Raw genomic sequence first — 16,741 nt, 5'->3', positions numbered from 1 at the left:
CCCTTTTTTTTCATCCTCTCTCATGCCCGTAGCCACTGTCCTTTTTTTTTTTTTTAATGTAGTAGACATGATGACAGGCTGTTGTCTGCTAATTCACGTAGGTCTGTGCTTTTAATGTAGAAAATGGCCTCTGGGGAGCAGCAGCATATGTTTATGACACATGACGTCAGCCACAGAGGGCAGTCAGGGATTTTGAAGTCAGGGAGATACACAGTCTATTAGCCAAATGTGATATAACAAAGAACTAATTGAATATCTTTGCCCTAGAGAGTACTTCACAATATTCAAATACTAATCATCTTGTGTCTCAGATGTAGGTAATAATTTATATCACTGGCTGCATTTCCACAACCTCACACAAGGGATTGGGAAGAAATGAAGACCATATGCATGTGTCTGCATGTGTAGAGGGGGTGTACGCATGTCATGTCTGTTTTCTAGTAGAAATAAGCAGGCAGTATCACAGTCCTCCATCGTCATCCCTCCCAAGTGCACCCCTGGCAAAGCGCTAATCTGGGTCAAAGTGCTAACTGCTTAGAAGGGCCTTGGAGAGGCTTGGCCACATATGAATAATTTCTCATGCCTCCCATCTTCATTATGCTTACCGCAGCTGAGCAACGGTGAAAGGTTTTCATATTTCCCTCTGACCTTCAATGTAAACATACAGACAACACCCTGAAAGTATGTTGGCTACTGAAGCTTCAGTAGCAACCGCATTCTCATCCTCTTTCCTGTGGAGACGTCACTGCAGAGAGTCCAGGAGCTTCTCAGGACTTCTCTGCTATATGTTGCCACATCATCAGCACATTTAGCTTGTTGATTGCACCCAGTTTGTGTTCCATGATAAATGCACTCTCCCTTCCATATCACTGATGGCATTGGGGATTGGCTGATCAGCGATGGCACAAGTCCATTCAGAGCTATAAATGATATGAGATCTTTTCCTCTCCAGCCAAGTAAGTAGAAATCAAATAGGAGGAACAATATGGACCGATCTGAGGAAGCTCTTTACAATCACATTTCAATTACAGACTCGGCTGGATGATCTTGATGATTGTACTGCAGTAGAGAAAGGGCTACAGCCATTTGTTCTAAGTGTTTTGAAGCTTGATTGCTCTGAAGGCAGCATCAATAGGTGGCACTTGCTCAGTATTTCATGAGAAGGTACTCCAGAAGCTTGCACCACCTGTGCCAGTACTGCTCTGGAAAAAAAACATGCTTTAATGCTGATGAATTTAAAAGCTTTGTTGATGTCTCCAACACATCCTGGAACGAGAACAAGGCACTGTCTTCTCACTGTTAGAGCTTAAAAAGGCAAGGACATCGGACCATCCGGAATGGAAAAGGCTGTTTTGCGTCGCTTGAAAGTTTTTCTGTATCAGAGAAAATGACAGGCTGGCTGCCTGAGACCATTTTGGGTTTTTTATGCTCCAAAAGCTTGTCTTGCACACTGGTTTCTTATGGGAGAACAGCTGGAAGTGCCATTGTCACTGGCCTGCTTGTTTCTCCCTTGAGGGCCATGGCAGTGGTAGCAGTGGCGGTTGGTAGTGGCGGTGGGGGGAGGGTGGCGCACTTGGACAGTGTGTCCGTGGGGAACGCATCACATTGAGCATGCACACTCACACACATTCCCCTCTACTGCCACCTCCACAACACCTCCTCCTCCCATTAGAGTGAGTGAGCTCAAGCTGCTGACAGCGCTGACAGGCCCAGCGCAGGGAGGCGATGGGGGGACGGTGCTGCTGCTGCTGTCGCGAGGTGGTACATCTGTTTGGGTCCTTGGCACAACTGTCTGGCCTCTGGAGTTTGATGCAGCTGGGATTAGTAAAGCGCACCATGTCTGGGACCATTTTATGATCAGAAAACCACTTGGCAGCTACAGACACAAAGAAAAAATAGCAAAATAAAATGTAAAAATAAGTGTCACCTCAAATAACATGATGATTCCCTTTGGAAGATTACCTTTGTGGGGATGACATCAACCTCATGATTAGCTGTTGTGAGACACATGGTTTTGTGGAATTACATGGTAGATCTCCCAGTAACACAGTTTTCAGGCTTTAATTTATCACACCATGCGCAATCCCCATTGCGTCCGGATAATTAAGATCATTTCCGTGTTTCTGTAAGGGGCGCGGATGTCTGACAAGGGTCGCTAGGTCTTTGTAGATGACAGATTCCTTTGTCTGGCAGGCTGTAAGAATGTAGTAATTGGTAAACTGTTTGACCAATTTGAATTATTAACAAAACAGCCATTTCATAATAAAGGGATTTATTATTCCGCCCTGCGCCACAATTTTGTTATCAACAAAAGCCTTTGTTACTCTTGGCTTTTTATCGAGAAAGAAAATCCATTGAAAGTGGCTGAAGGCCTGACACAAAGCAACTGCTGAATCCCCGCAAATCTGCAGGCTTAATTGATTATTTGTGCAGAGCTGTATATCTGCAAGGTGCAGGATACCCAGGGGAAATAATGTAAAACAGATAACAAGATGAAATGTGGGAGAATTGCTTTCTGCTACCCATTTTATTAATGTTTTCCCTTTTTCTTATTCACAATGAGTTTCCCATCTAGATTTTCCCATTACAAAAACGCAGCTTCACATTTTAAAAACAGAGTGGCCTAAATTGAAAGTTGAGAGTTGATTCAAGCCGGCAAGAAAAGTGTTTGTTAAGAGGTTATTTTGATTTCTGAATAACACATGGAGGGACGCAGTGTTGTGTATACCTGAGATTCCCAGAGGAGAAGATTTTATTTTCAAATCTCATCTTCATTATTCTGCCTTTCTCAGTTCCCTGCTGGCATTCAAAAGAATGAATTCATTATGCTGATACTGTACACAAACATTTCTTGAATAAGTAATCTATTCAGATTTTTTTCAGATTCAGGTGTGCAGGAGTTACTCCTCAGCCAAGCCACATGTTCCCCAAGGCATCCTGACATTGTGGTTTCACTTTTGTGGAAATGACTTTAAAGGAACAACCTTGGGAAGATGGGATGTGAAATTACTGTGGAACTTGACTCATGTTTGGGGCATGTCAGTGCCGCTCTGCTCAATCCTATACCTTTTTTCTATTTACTCTGCTCTTCGCTCCCCGTTCACAGCACTCTAAAACAAAAAGTGTCGTTGGCATGCAGGAGGACTGCTTCCACTCGGCAGCAATCAAGCCATTACGAATGGAGAGGGAATGGAAGGCCTTTTGTTTTGTTTTGTTTTGTTTTTTCGTTGTGATATAGAATTCTTGGCATTAGGTTGCACATCAGGCCAGACCATAATTGCCTTCTCCTCACTGGGGAGCACCTTGTTTTCCATTTGAAGTCTGCCTCTGTCAGATTTCACCATTAGAGGGAGGGGGTGTAGCAGGGGAAAGGAAGACAATTTCTGGATCAGTCAACTCATATGGGCTGCCAGAGAAGCATGGAGAACATTGACGATGAATCCAGCAATAGCTTGCCAAGTTTGCCTGGAACAAAAATGGAATATTGGTAGCAAAACGTGTATAAAGACTAGGTCCTATTTTCTCACTATACTGTATCTAGTTTTGAAATGATTATTAGACAATCAATTATTTATTAATCAAATGTGGGATTTTGATCAATGTCAATGTTTTTTAAAATTCCAAATCCTTTGGTTTTGGTCAGGCAAAACAAGCAGTCTGAAGATACCACTTGGGGATGTGGACACTTGCTGTTAATACCTCACATTTGAACAACTAAATAATTCAACAAAAAATTATATATTGTTTATATGCGTTACAGCTTTTTGTGGTAACTAGTAATTAAAAACAATTAACGCAACTACAGTTACTGAAATTTAAATAGGCTTGTTACATTTGTCTTGTCCCACCAAAATGATATAGCTGTGGGCAATAATAAGATAACTGAAGCAGACAGATTTAAGAGTAACACAAAAGTTACTTAGTAACTAATGACTTTTATATAAAGTAACTGGTAAAGTAATTAGGCTATTTTAAGTAACTGTAACTAATTACTATTTTTCAGTAACTTGGCCAAGACTGTTAGCAGCAGCCTTAAATATTATTATGCTCTTTTAGTTGCAGGATGGTGTGTGATGTATCAAATGACTATTCAACCTCCTAAGAATATAACATAATCCAAGTCCTGAATTCTATGCTCATTTTTAACTGTGCAAGGCACACATAATATTTTCATTTTCAACCAGCTCTTATTCCATTGTTTCTCGTTTTCACTCCCTTGTGTACTCATCTTTCAGCCTCAGCTTGCTGTGACGTCAAGGATTGATGGGCAGACGATTTCTAGCTGAGAGTCATTTCCAAACCCCAAGGCTCTAGTCATGGTGTGATATAACCAGGTGATAGTTTCCTTAGAGGATTTTTGGAGGCTTTCTGGGTGTATTTCCTATCTTATCTCTTACAGGAGCAACTATTGTAACAACCTCAAGGAATTGTGGCTCCTATCAGGGTGTGATTGTTTGTTATAGCCAAAATGGTAAAACAAATAGCAGATTATACTGAATTAAAACATTGCGAGGCTTGAGAATTATTGATCAAATTGAACATTTAGCCACAAGAAGGAAAATCTAATTGAATTTGTGAGGTCCTTACGGAAACTACACTCGGCTTTTGTCACAGTTTTGTTGCCACCGAGCTCCCTTTATGTCAATCTAATGGGATTTAACCTCTTACTGAGAGCACGGTTTTCAAAAGGAGTTTGGGAAAGACAGTTGATACGAGTTAAGTGCACAGCGCGGTGGGTATAAGCGAGCAGAGAGGCAGTGTTGTGGTTTATTTGGTTCAGTTCACACACACAGTGTATAATGGACATTTAACAGCCTCAGCCTGCTGGAAGTGTGCTGTGTCCTGAAATGGTGCTGGGGACATCTGAGTGTGTGACTGCCAGGATGACACACCCATTAAAATACACTTAGTCCATTTCACTGCTGCAGTTCCCTTCTGGATCCATGCCACAACAACATACACATGCCTCATTCTTGTTAACTAACGCTTGCAGTGAATTCATATCATCTATATAAACCATACCCTAGCATATTCCAGGAATATACAGTAGGCTGGAAATAGGGACGCTGATGTTTTAGGTGCTCCACCGTGCATCTCACTCACACTTAAATCTGGGGTAGGACAAGTGAACATGTTTCCCAGCTGCGCCTTTGGCAGCACGAGCATCTCATCCTCTTCCTGCACTGAGCCCACACTGAATTATTGAAATGAGAGAGGCGCCTCGCTTTGTCTTGTATCATCAGGATAGGCACCCAAAACTCCAATTTGAGAGATCAACTTCCCTCCAACACGAAGCAGAAAAAGTTGTTTAATTGTAAATCTCTCTCTGGATCACGCAAAGAATACCATTTAGTTTTATTTTAGGTCACACGTCTCAAGACAGCTCATGTTTCTGCAAGAAGAATGAGCCGCTGCTGAATTCCCACAAAGGAAGACGAGGCAGGCACTGAGAAACAAGAGTTACCCGAGCCGTGGTGTCAGAAAGACCCATCTACTTTCATGCCATTAGCTGAGATTTCTCCAAAGTGGCCTTCTTGATTCTTCTCATCATTATGCTGCGCCCAGCTTTCTACAGCAGAACTCTGCAATTTACTTGAGACACGCCACACACATAATGGAAGCAACATATTCTGCTTTAAAAGTAGTGCTACAGACTTAGAGGAAGTGGATTTGTATGTCATGCATGTACATGGTATGCAGGGCATCCCTGATGTGGTAACACAATAGCTTATAAATAGTGTATGAAAGATAAGTTGCAGACACTACAGCAAATGTTGATTTAGCTGGTATCATCAGATTCAGATCGGATGTTTTATGTGGGGAATATACTCACAGGTTAGTCTTAACAGGTTCGGTTAATTCCTTAAATACCAGTTCTTTGAATTCATAATTTGCATAGTCAGTATAAAATTGCAGCCATTAACCAGTTCACAACTAAGGCAGATTTTTTTTTTTTTTACTGTAGCTAGTTATGCTTATTTGGCTTGTTATACTGTGTAGGCAAAAAAGAAACAGCTCGAAATATTGTAATTACTGATAATTGCCTGCCACATTAAACTACACTGTGTTGAAAATTGCACAGAACAGGCCGCAGTGGATGGATGTGTTAAATTCAGTTTTCAAGTGTGCACAAAGAGGTATTGACTAGCTAAATCCCAGGTGAGGCTGACTCCTGGTGCGAGTGATCGATGTGTGTATGGCCATTGAACTGAGCTTAGAGGTAGTTTGTATTCTATTAGGCATCTCTGGGGTTTTGCAGGAGTGGAACAAAAGCGCATGCTGATGCCTAATTGCTGGCAAAGAAAAGACCAACACCATACATCTGTAGGCTGTTACTTCTGCTGCTGCTGCTGTTTGGGCTTTTTCTTCCTCAGTCAGTCTCAGTTGTACAGTGGCTATGAGAAGTTGCCAATCTTTTTGAGACTGAGCTCAGCTTCTGACAGCCAGTAGGAAGCAACACATTATTAACACTTTAACATTGTAATGTAACACAACATACAGGAACCGCATCATCTTTGTGAGTTTGTGTTTCGACTCAGTGTCTTTGTGTTCTAGACTGCAGTCTGTTGTTTTATCCCCTCATATACATTACACCACCTACAGCAAGGTACTGTAATGCATATTGTACCAATACATTCTTACAACATTATATCAGCTTGTCTGACTTTCAAAAATGTCATATTATAAGCTTCTTGAAGGTTACATTTCTTTGAGATATTGAAATAGATTGCATTAGATTGTACAGGTGTACAATAGACAGATACTTTGTGTTCATCCAGTGCTCCCATTTCTACACAACCTACCCCTCACAACCACCACACTGCTCCTGTTCTCTTGTTATTTATAGTAGCTTTTAATTGATTAAGGCATTGAATGGTTGTAAACAAGAAAGCTGCAACAAAACATCTTGTGAGATCTAATCTGGCCTTCATGTCCGCCATCTCTCTATCCTTTGCAGCGCTAATACAGCTAAAGTCTTCTTGTATTGTTGAAAATATAATCACAGCTTTTAAAGGATCTAAAAACTGGTTTGTGAGCAGAAGGGCAGGTCACCAGTTTGATTCCTAAATCATTTTCCTACCCTTTATCAGCCTCTGTCTGCAACCGGAAGGAAAGTATTGCTAGAACCGTTTTTCTGCTGCACCAGTCTTTGTTTACCTTTTTTCACTGAATTGGTAAAATGATTGACAGAGCATTTACTGGCATTAATCGTGCTATTTGACTGATAATTTAAGTTCTTTATCAAGCAAAATTCCATACCTGGCTCCAGCTTCTCAAATGTGAGGATTTCCTGCCATGCCCCATTGTGTCTCTTTTTCTTCTCATCTTTTGCTTTTTATCTCTTTAATCTTTTTCTTCTATGGACCGCAAATCTGAAATAAAGTGAACTGAATTGAAAATTGAATTGACTTTTCCCTTTAGTGATGGTGGCCTATAATCTACAAATAGAAAAAGTCACATTTTCACAACAAAGAGGAGTACGCTAGCTGATAAGAGCAAACAGAAGAATCTTTTTTTGACCCTCGCAGCATGAGAATATATTGAAATGCTGGCCATCAACCATAGCACCACCACCCATCCATGCACAGCTAAAAATACCAGGGTGTGGGGGATGTGGATGCTTTTTTAGTGTGTGTTTTCATTTTTATTGGTGAAGAAACATACTTGATTCAAATATCCTTTATGTCCTGCAGTGCTTTTCTGTCATATGATTTGGTCCAGAATCTTTCACTGAAAAGGATTTTTTTTTTTTAATCCACACATCACACATCGTTGGAAGTGTGTTGAAGAATAATTATGATGCTAGTGGCAGATAATCGCGTCATACATGGCCGTATGATCCTAAAATTACTTTCCCCCACAATCTGTTGATGATAAAAAGGCATATTATTCACATGCAGCACCTAGAGCTGACGACATTCAAAGCAAGCCGGTCTAATGTCATTTCTCATGTTGCTCTCATGCAGATACCAGTGAGAGTGCATACAGCATGAGGCTGGTGTGGAAATCCCTGGACAAGATGAGGTGTCTGAGGAAACGCTCCACTATTCCCTTCCTCGGCTTCCTCATCACCTTCCTCCTCTTCCTGAATCTCTACATTGAAGATGGCTACGTGGTGGTTAGTAAATTTGTATTGTTTTTTAGCAAGCATTTGAAAATTTAGATTAAGTACTGGCTTAGTATTTGTATTCCTTCTTAATGTCTGAACAACAAATTTGACCAAATATGCTTTTGAAACCAGATGTACTCTTGTATTTATCCGCTCCACCCATGTTGTCCCTTTTATAATTGCTTGTTTTTAAAGGAACCATGTTTAAATTTTCATAACATGGACCCAAGTTGAAATCATCCAGATGATTTATTTCTTATTCATGATGCCTTCAAAAGTTGGTGATCACAGTACATTATCTGTGTTTGTTTTTTGAATTATTAAGAAGTAGTTCACATTTTCAGCTCTCTAGTGCTTTCTCAAGTCCATTTGCTCAGCTATGCAAACTGCCTGGAGAGGTTTTAAGATTCCTTTTGTCTCCAAACGTCGAGGGCTAGCTCAGCCACATCAAAACATATATTGTCTCAAGTTTGTACAGGATGTTAAAGACGAGTTTAAGAAAACAAAAGTCTGGTTTCCCCCTAATTTGAATTATTCACAGTAGAAATTAAAAATTTTCTGATGGCTTTCCTGTCCTTTCCTGCAGTAGTGGTGACAGCTTGTACATGTCGTTGTTTCTCTGTTCTTCATAATGTGAAGTAATTTTATGTTTTTCATGTTGCATTCCAGGAAGGGGATAAAAGACAGCTTAGAGTAACATCAGTCCACGCTCCGAGCTCAGAACGATACGTTCACACCTTCAGAGACCTCAGTAATTTCTCTGGAACCATTAATGTCACGTATCGTTATCTCGCTGGAACCCCGCTGAACCGCAAAAGTAAGTTGAGTGTTTGTTTAAAGACGATATTTCATTGACTAGATTCATGGGCATGGGGTAGTTACAGTAAGTAATAGTTGTGAACATGAATAAAAAGTAAAACTTTAAATGTCTGACATGGGGATTTAGAGCACAACAATAAAATGAAACTGCTCCACAGAGACCTCAATATTAAACACTACACATGACTCTTATCACATAAAGGCTGTCAAGATTAAGTTTTTGGCTTTTACCTACAATGAGCACAAAAATATAACTTCATCACTGGTAATAAAAGTGTGATAAATGTTTCATCATAAATATTAATGATGGAAAAAATATATTACCAATACATTTTGTGGTTCTCTGATTTGTAAAATAATACAGTTTTGACAAAGTAATCCTAAATCAAGATCCACTTACAAGCTTTTTCTAGAAATTTCAACTGCATCTAACAGTCATCATTAGTGGGTGTACTTCACTCAGTTATCATGTGACCAAAGCATGGTAGGGGTTGTGTATGTTCGAAAGATAAACTGATTAAGATTAAGGGATGCATTTGAAAGTGCCCAAGATTATCAGTTTTGAGTTTGAAATTTCTTGAATCCATTAATACATGTCTATACTTAAAGTTGGTCATTTTCAAGAATTTCTGTTTACATTATTATAATATGAAATAATTATTTTTGTCCACAGAGTATCTCACCATTGGACTGTCATCAGTCAAAAGAAAAAGAGGAAACTACCTTCTGGAGACGATCAAATCCATCTTTGATCAGTCCAGTTACGAGGAACTGAAAGAGATTGTGGTTGTGGTCCACCTGGCAGACTTTGACCTGGTCTGGTGTGAGAACCTGGTGCAGGAAATCACCAGGAAGTTTGCTCACCACATCATAGCGGGACGCCTCCTGGTGATCCAGGCCCCAGAGGAGTACTATCCATCTTTGGACGGCTTAAAAAGGAACTACAACGACCCAGAGGACCGGGTCCGTTTCCGCTCTAAGCAGAACGTGGACTACGCTTTCCTCCTCAACTTCTGCACAAACCTCTCTCATTTCTACATGATGTTAGAGGACGACGTGCGCTGCTCCAGGAACTTTCTGACGGCGCTGAAGAAGGTGATCACCTCCAGAGATGGTTCCTACTGGGTGATGCTGGAGTTTTCCAAGCTGGGCTACATCGGGAAGCTTTACCACTCCAAAGACCTGCCACGTCTGGCTCATTTCCTCCTCATGTTCTACCAGGAAATGCCCTGCGACTGGCTCCTCATCCACTTCAGAGGTCTGCTCGCCCAGAAGGACGTGATCCGCTTCAAGCCCTCTCTGTTCCAGCACATGGGCTACTACTCTTCCTACAAAGGAGCAGAGAACAAACTGAAGGACGACGACTTTGAGGAAGACTCCATAGACATTCCTGACAACCCTCCTGCCAGCCTTTACACAAACATCAATGTCTTTGAGAACTATGATGCCGCCAAGGCTTACAGCACCGTGGACGAATACTTTTGGGGGAAGCCTCCTTCCACAGGAGACTTCTTTGTCATCGTCTTTAATAAATCTACCAAAATTAGTAAAATTAAGATTGCTACTGGTTCTGATGACCGTCAGAATGACATTCTTCACCACGGAGCTCTGGAAGTGGGAGAGAAACTAGTTGGGACTAAAAAAGGGAAACTCTGTTCCTCTTATATCACATTAGGAGAGTTTAAAAATGGCAACATTGAGGTTCAAGATGTAGACCACAAAATTGCCTTCAACATTGAGTGTGTGCGCATTGTGGTGACAGCCAGTCAAAAAGAATGGCTCATTATTAGAAGTATAAGTTTATGGACTACACAACCCCCAAGTCAATGAGGACTATACATAAAGACTCTTAGTATGTCATAGAGGCAAATGTTTTTATTATCATTATTTACTAATGTGTGTATTTCCAGGTTTATTTATTCATTTTGTATGTATTTATTGATACTCATTTTGATTGCCAAATCAGTCTATAGTTTTTTATACCTGCAAGTTGTGACCTTAGTAGAGCATCCTCCCAGTCATTCTTAAGGACTGTTCAACTGACCTCAGAGTAATCATGTTTTCTGAAATGTTCCATAAGCTTTTATTTATTTCAGCCTTTGGTTGTTATCCTTAACATAGGGTTGGGTGATAATTCAGTATTATGTTTTACCAACTTTCTGTGATATTGTTTTACAACAGGATAAGGCTTATAACATTATATACTTTTTTTATTATATAATATTACTATAACAAGTCCTATGAAAAGACCAAGATCAACAATGAATTGATCCTACTAATAAGTGTTTCCATGTTTGCCAAAGTCTGATATATCTTATTCCTCAGTGCCATAAAGCTCCACTGTTGTCCAAAACCTATTAAAATCAGCGAGCCATACCATTCCACTGGGTGGCAGGTTATTTAATTACGATAAACTGTAGTTCATTTTCGAGTCAATCCCTCATACATCTCAAAGCTACGCTGGCCTACTGCTTTAGGAAATACACAAGACTAGAAAATCGAACTAGATATTTGTGACCTGTTTTTAAAGATTTACATTTTCAGTAGGAATGAATGGGTTTGGACCTGACAGCTACAAACAGGTAGTGGGGAAGTCAGAAAGTACTAAGAGACGGACTAACACATTTTTGGTTACGGCCTTTTCATGGGACTTGTTGACAATAACAAAATACACAGAATTACACCAGCCATATTCTTTAATTGTTCCAAGCTAATCTAATGAAGGATTAAGAAAATGACTTTTCGGTTTTGTTTTACACATTAAAAGAGTTATGTCTGGTGTAAAGCATAATGACAGAATACATTTCATTGCACTGAACATTGATTTTATCATTTAAAAAGTGATCTTGTGTACATCTGCCATTTTGTATCAGCATCAATATATCAATGTTTTAATATTCATTTTAATAATATCACCCAGCCTGACCAAGGCGACATATTTTAAGGTTCTTTCAGAAACGTTATCAAATCTAACTTAGGGAACAGCAAACTATTGAATTACTAGTTTTGTTAATTTTATTACAGTTCACAGTTGCTTTTCTAAATATTATGAACCACTAATTATTTATAATGGGGGGGGTGTAACAAAAAAACATTTTCAAAACAGATTCTTCTTTTAAATACCATCAAATTAAAGCTCCTTTGTCTTCAGCAGTCTTTCATGACTGATATTGAGCCTGCAAAAGTGTAGCCCTGGGACCCTCTGCGAATGTCCCCATTTAGTCCTTAATTGTTTTCCTCCTTGAAAACCCACCAGGAAAGTATCAGAGATCATTGTTGCCTTGAATATTCATCATATCACTTTTATTTTCTTTCAGTTTTAAATATTCTTTCCCAGTATAATCCTCTTCTTCACTGTGTTCGAGGCGGGTGTGTGAGTGGGCTGAGCTCTTTTACTGCATGTTCCGTCAGGGCTGCTGACAGGAGAACAATGTTTGTTTTCACCCATCTTCTCCAGGAGCTGAGATTAGATTGCACAGTGAAGAATGGGCCAGGTCTGCTCTTAGGTCTCTTTTTTTCCCACCACAGCACAATTTTCCCCCAGTAAATTGGTCTGTGTTTGCTTCACTCTCTACACCAGCAAAACAACATCTCCCCTGAAGCTATAGGATCTCAATTCGTTCTTTCCCCAATGTTGCGCTCTCACAACTCCAATGTTTCTGCTCCTACATGGTTGCCTCTCTGTGATCTTTGCTCTCGGTTCATACAGTCTGCTGCTGCTGCTTTGGGGAAACTTGCTTGGCTTTCTTTTGAAGATCCTTTTTAGAATTCCCCACCTTGCTTTATGTTGTTCAGCAGCGAACATTTTCAAGAATTAACGCTGCACATGTCAACTCATCATCCGATGCTTACAGCAATTCAGAGCCGTGCTTTGGAAATAACCTTGTCATTTTCCATGTTCATGTAATTGTGATCTGTTGGTGAGCAATGTGCAGTGACAGATTTGTTTCTACATTGAAATGGTGGCAAGAAATCACTCAACAATGCAATAAAGAGGTAAATGTTTACATAACACTGATGTTCTTTAGGAACATGAGGTGGAAGCAGATCGTCATTAAGCATGCTGTGACAGTTTTGTAAAGCTTTGTTCCGCTGTTGCAATAGCCACCTGTTCTGTGTTTTCCCTCAAGGTCTTGTTCAGTGTCACAGATCGAGACCTTTTGCAGATTGGCTTGTACCGCCACCTCAAAATCCTTCCTCAGCAAATCCCCCATGTGCTATCTGAAATGAAATTAGAATACCCAACACCTCACAATATGGCTTATTGTTTTTCTTCAGCATTTCCCTTGAAATACAGTCATTCATTTTGGTGAATGATTCCATGACCTGCATGGATCAGCCCCTTGGAGGGGATCTTGTTTGAATGGATGATGCTTGGAAACACAATCTACATTGTGCTACGCGTGTGGTATTCTTTATGACGCACACCATGGTGCCAATTCAACCTAGTATTACCTGCTTATGAGCTATAAACACATGATGTCACCGCAGGGCAGTTAGCTGTTTTACAAGTGTAATGGATGGCTTTGATACGCCTCATGCCCAAGTAGAGCAACCGTGTTGTGAGGCTGATATTTCTGGAGGAGAAATTGCTGTCTGGTCTTTATCCGAAATAAGATGCCATCCAAAACTAGCTGCACGCTGCAGATTTATGGACAGATTTACATCTTGGGGATAACAACAAAAGCTGCATAAATTCCTCAACTGGATGTCAGCAAACTGCTGCACACAGCATTATTTGCTATTGGCAGCAGGTTTAGAAAACCACAATACTTACTAGGGCCTTGAGTGAACAGTGTGCACAGGATCCGTTATACTGTACATTTCACTTAATACTTAAGGAAAAACTGTTATTTCCTCCTGTTTAGTACTTACAGCTAATAAATGGCCATTTTCACTGTCCATTTGTCAAGAATTAAACACTAACTGCATCAGTAGATCTCTGTGAGCAAAAGGGCAGAGGTTTGTGAATCACTTGCAGGCAGGTAACTGTCTGAGTTTGTTCAGTTATATTGGCTGTGAGGATCCGATCCCAAAAGCTTCAAGCAAGTGATGAATGTGAATATGATGTGTGGATCCTGAGCTATTTGAAATGTGAGCGGTCTTCCAGTGGAGCATGTACAAAGTGCATGAACAAAAGCATTTTCAGTGGATAAAACAACTCCTTTTGTACATCAGGATCTATGAATTATTGTTCAGCTTCTGCTAATAAAATTGTACTGGGTTTGTACTAAGCCTACCGATACTACCTTACAACAGGTTCGGAGTCCACATGTGCTGTGTATTGTTAAGTGGAGCGAGTGTGTTAAGATGTTGTTTCTGTGTCTGTATTACTTTCCATCGTTCTCTAAATGGTACTGTATTGTAAGATGACATATATTTTTTTACACGTATCATTTCAAATGTTGTATTGTATATATTGTATTTAAAATGAAATTAGATTAAACGAATGAATGCCAACTTTGTGGTGCATTGACTGCTGAGACGGAGCTGTGTGCGAGAGAGCTCAAGAGAGCACAAACTATTGAATATGTGTCTGCGGTGTCAGGGCTTGAATATTGGTTTCAATGCCCTGAGGAAAACATCACTATTTACATGACCCTGAATCAAAAATGTTGTCCCTGTTGTCTTTGCCTGAACATGTTTTGTTTCACTGTTAAAATGTTTCTAAATAAAAGTATATACAGTTATGGTGTACATTTTAAATTTAAGGAGAATGTAACTGACATTTGCAGCTCCTTGAAATTTGCAGCGAGAGCAAGCCGGTTTGTCTCAGATCTTGCTATAGCCAAAAGCAAAAACTATACATTATTCATTTCAATATTCATATGCTTTCTGCTTTTTTTTTTTTTTAACTGCATACCTAATGAAGGCGTGGGGATGGTTCTAGGGAATACTGTACTGTTAAAAGCTGGTATTTGTCAAGAGGGGTCATACATTGTCAAGAGGGGTCATACATTTTCAGACATCTGGAAACATGGCTGACAAGGACAACAGACAAAATCATTCTGGAGGAGTGCAGTATAAATCAGCTGTAATTCAAGCCACTGTATATTTTCCAGTAGCTATGTAAAAGGATGCATGACGCTCACTATGGTAAATACCTGTTTAACCTCCATTTTGCATCAAAGAATTACACTACTTCTTCAAGTGTCATAAATTAGCAAAAGCACAGATGTCAATCACACAGATGCCGAATTCGGGGCAACTCACTCTTTACGGTGATAGCATCTCCGTGTCCACAGAGGATAAACAAGTGTGAAAAAGAATCACTCATTATAACTTCAGATCATGCCTCATCAAATTTTTCAAATCGAGTTGATTGTTTTCTGTACATCGTTGGTTGAACTGCAAAGGAGGCACACTTTCTATTTCAGACTTTCAAATGTAGGCAAATTCAGGCAACAACACAATAAAGCTGAATGTAGTTGCCTTTATCGTTTTAAGTTCTAGGGTGTATAATGTTACATCAAGTCATCGTCTGAAATTGCTAAAATCCTGACATTCATCTATCCAGACACATGTTTGTCCTGTGTTGGAAACCTTTCAATATACAGGCAAAAACAACTCGAAATTGCATGAATTTTAATAAAAGGTGCCCAACAACATGTGGTAACAATGTATGACAATGTATGATTTTGTGAGTTGTTAACCTAACAAAAACTGCCTAGGGTTTAATGTAATTTTTACTAGCTTTTACAAAAGAAATAGAATTACATTGAAACACACTAACAAGAATCACTCTAATTGTATTCTAGTTTGTTATTGACTGGGAAAATGTTCGCAAAACTAAAAGGAACAGTTTAATTCTTAGCTGTAAGGCATCTTGTTTTTTCTGTAAGGGTTTCATGAAGCCAGGAGATTTAGAGAAATCTCTTAACCCATAGAGGAGCATATCTTCCGGTAATTGAACTGATTGTGCTGATTTCCACGGCTACCTGGGGGTTTAATATGGAGCATGTGGTGTATTTTAACTGACAACTATGCTAATAATATACAGAAATACAAAATAAAGCCAAACCAAATTAAATGAATATGTAGCTACTCTAAACGTTTTGGAGAAAAATAGACCAGGATCTATAAACAGAATCATAGTTAATGGAGGTTTTTTGACAGGTTCGATAGAGGCTACTTTTAACTACTCAATTTGACACCTTCAGGCTTTCAGGGTACCAGTACCATTTCAGAGACCTTGAGCATTTTGTCACAGTCATCCTCGCTTCTTTACATCTGCTGTCCTTCAAAGTCATGCCGAACTGAATAGAAGGTAAGCGTACATGACGGCTGGGCACCTGAGAAACCACAGCTAATGCACGCTATGAAGGGCCCAGTAAAAAACCAATATCCCACATAACAAGACCTGCACTGTGCGCAGCGGGAGACATGGGCCAATCAATTGCTGTGGTTGCCATGGTGCACGTACCTACACAGGAGGGCAAACCCCAGATGATACCAGGCTGATATGGCTTGTGTGGATCTCCTCATTTCCCTTTTGATCTGTCCTGCTCTTGTGCCTCTGGGAATCTGCCTCTGGTGGTATTTTAATTCTGCCTCACATTCACTATCCGTCTATTAAGAAGCAGCGGCAATATGTGCAGCGAATCAAAAGAACAATGACCACGGCCTGTTTATTTGGCCACTTCTTCTCTCAAGGCACAGGCATAATATGTTTTCAAGCTCACACCAGTGCAACATCAAAGTGTTTGTCAATAGCTTTTGATTAGGACATTCTGTGCTGTGTGTTTCGTGGAGCGTTTGCAGCACAGACCCACATGAGCCAGGTGCACAGGCTGGGGCTATAAGCAGGGTAAA

At 40.0% G+C, this 16,741-nt stretch overlaps 1 protein-coding gene across 11 annotated transcripts in view; it reads left to right on the top strand.

The window, feature by feature from the left end:
• LOC127353402 (alpha-1,3-mannosyl-glycoprotein 4-beta-N-acetylglucosaminyltransferase C-like) overlaps positions 1-14,619 on the top strand; it is a 109,901-nt gene extending 95,282 nt beyond the window's left edge. For all 11 annotated transcript variants that reach the window (XM_051382598.1, XM_051382595.1, XM_051382600.1 and 8 more), the window contains 3 exons: positions 7,968-8,119; positions 8,780-8,927; positions 9,603-14,619. In XM_051382598.1, the coding sequence (XP_051238558.1) occupies positions 7,968-8,119; positions 8,780-8,927; positions 9,603-10,759 (1,457 nt within the window). In that variant the 3' untranslated portion in view covers positions 10,760-14,619. The remainder of the gene's footprint in view (positions 1-7,967; positions 8,120-8,779; positions 8,928-9,602) is intronic.
• Positions 14,620-16,741: the final 2,122 nt, after the last annotated feature.

The sequence above is a fragment of the Dicentrarchus labrax genome, unplaced genomic scaffold (assembly GCF_905237075.1).
Source record: "Dicentrarchus labrax unplaced genomic scaffold, dlabrax2021, whole genome shotgun sequence".
Taxonomy (NCBI): Eukaryota; Metazoa; Chordata; class Actinopteri; family Moronidae; genus Dicentrarchus; species Dicentrarchus labrax.
Note: the sequence above shows the minus strand (reverse complement) of the source record. Positions and strands in the feature narration are given on the sequence as shown.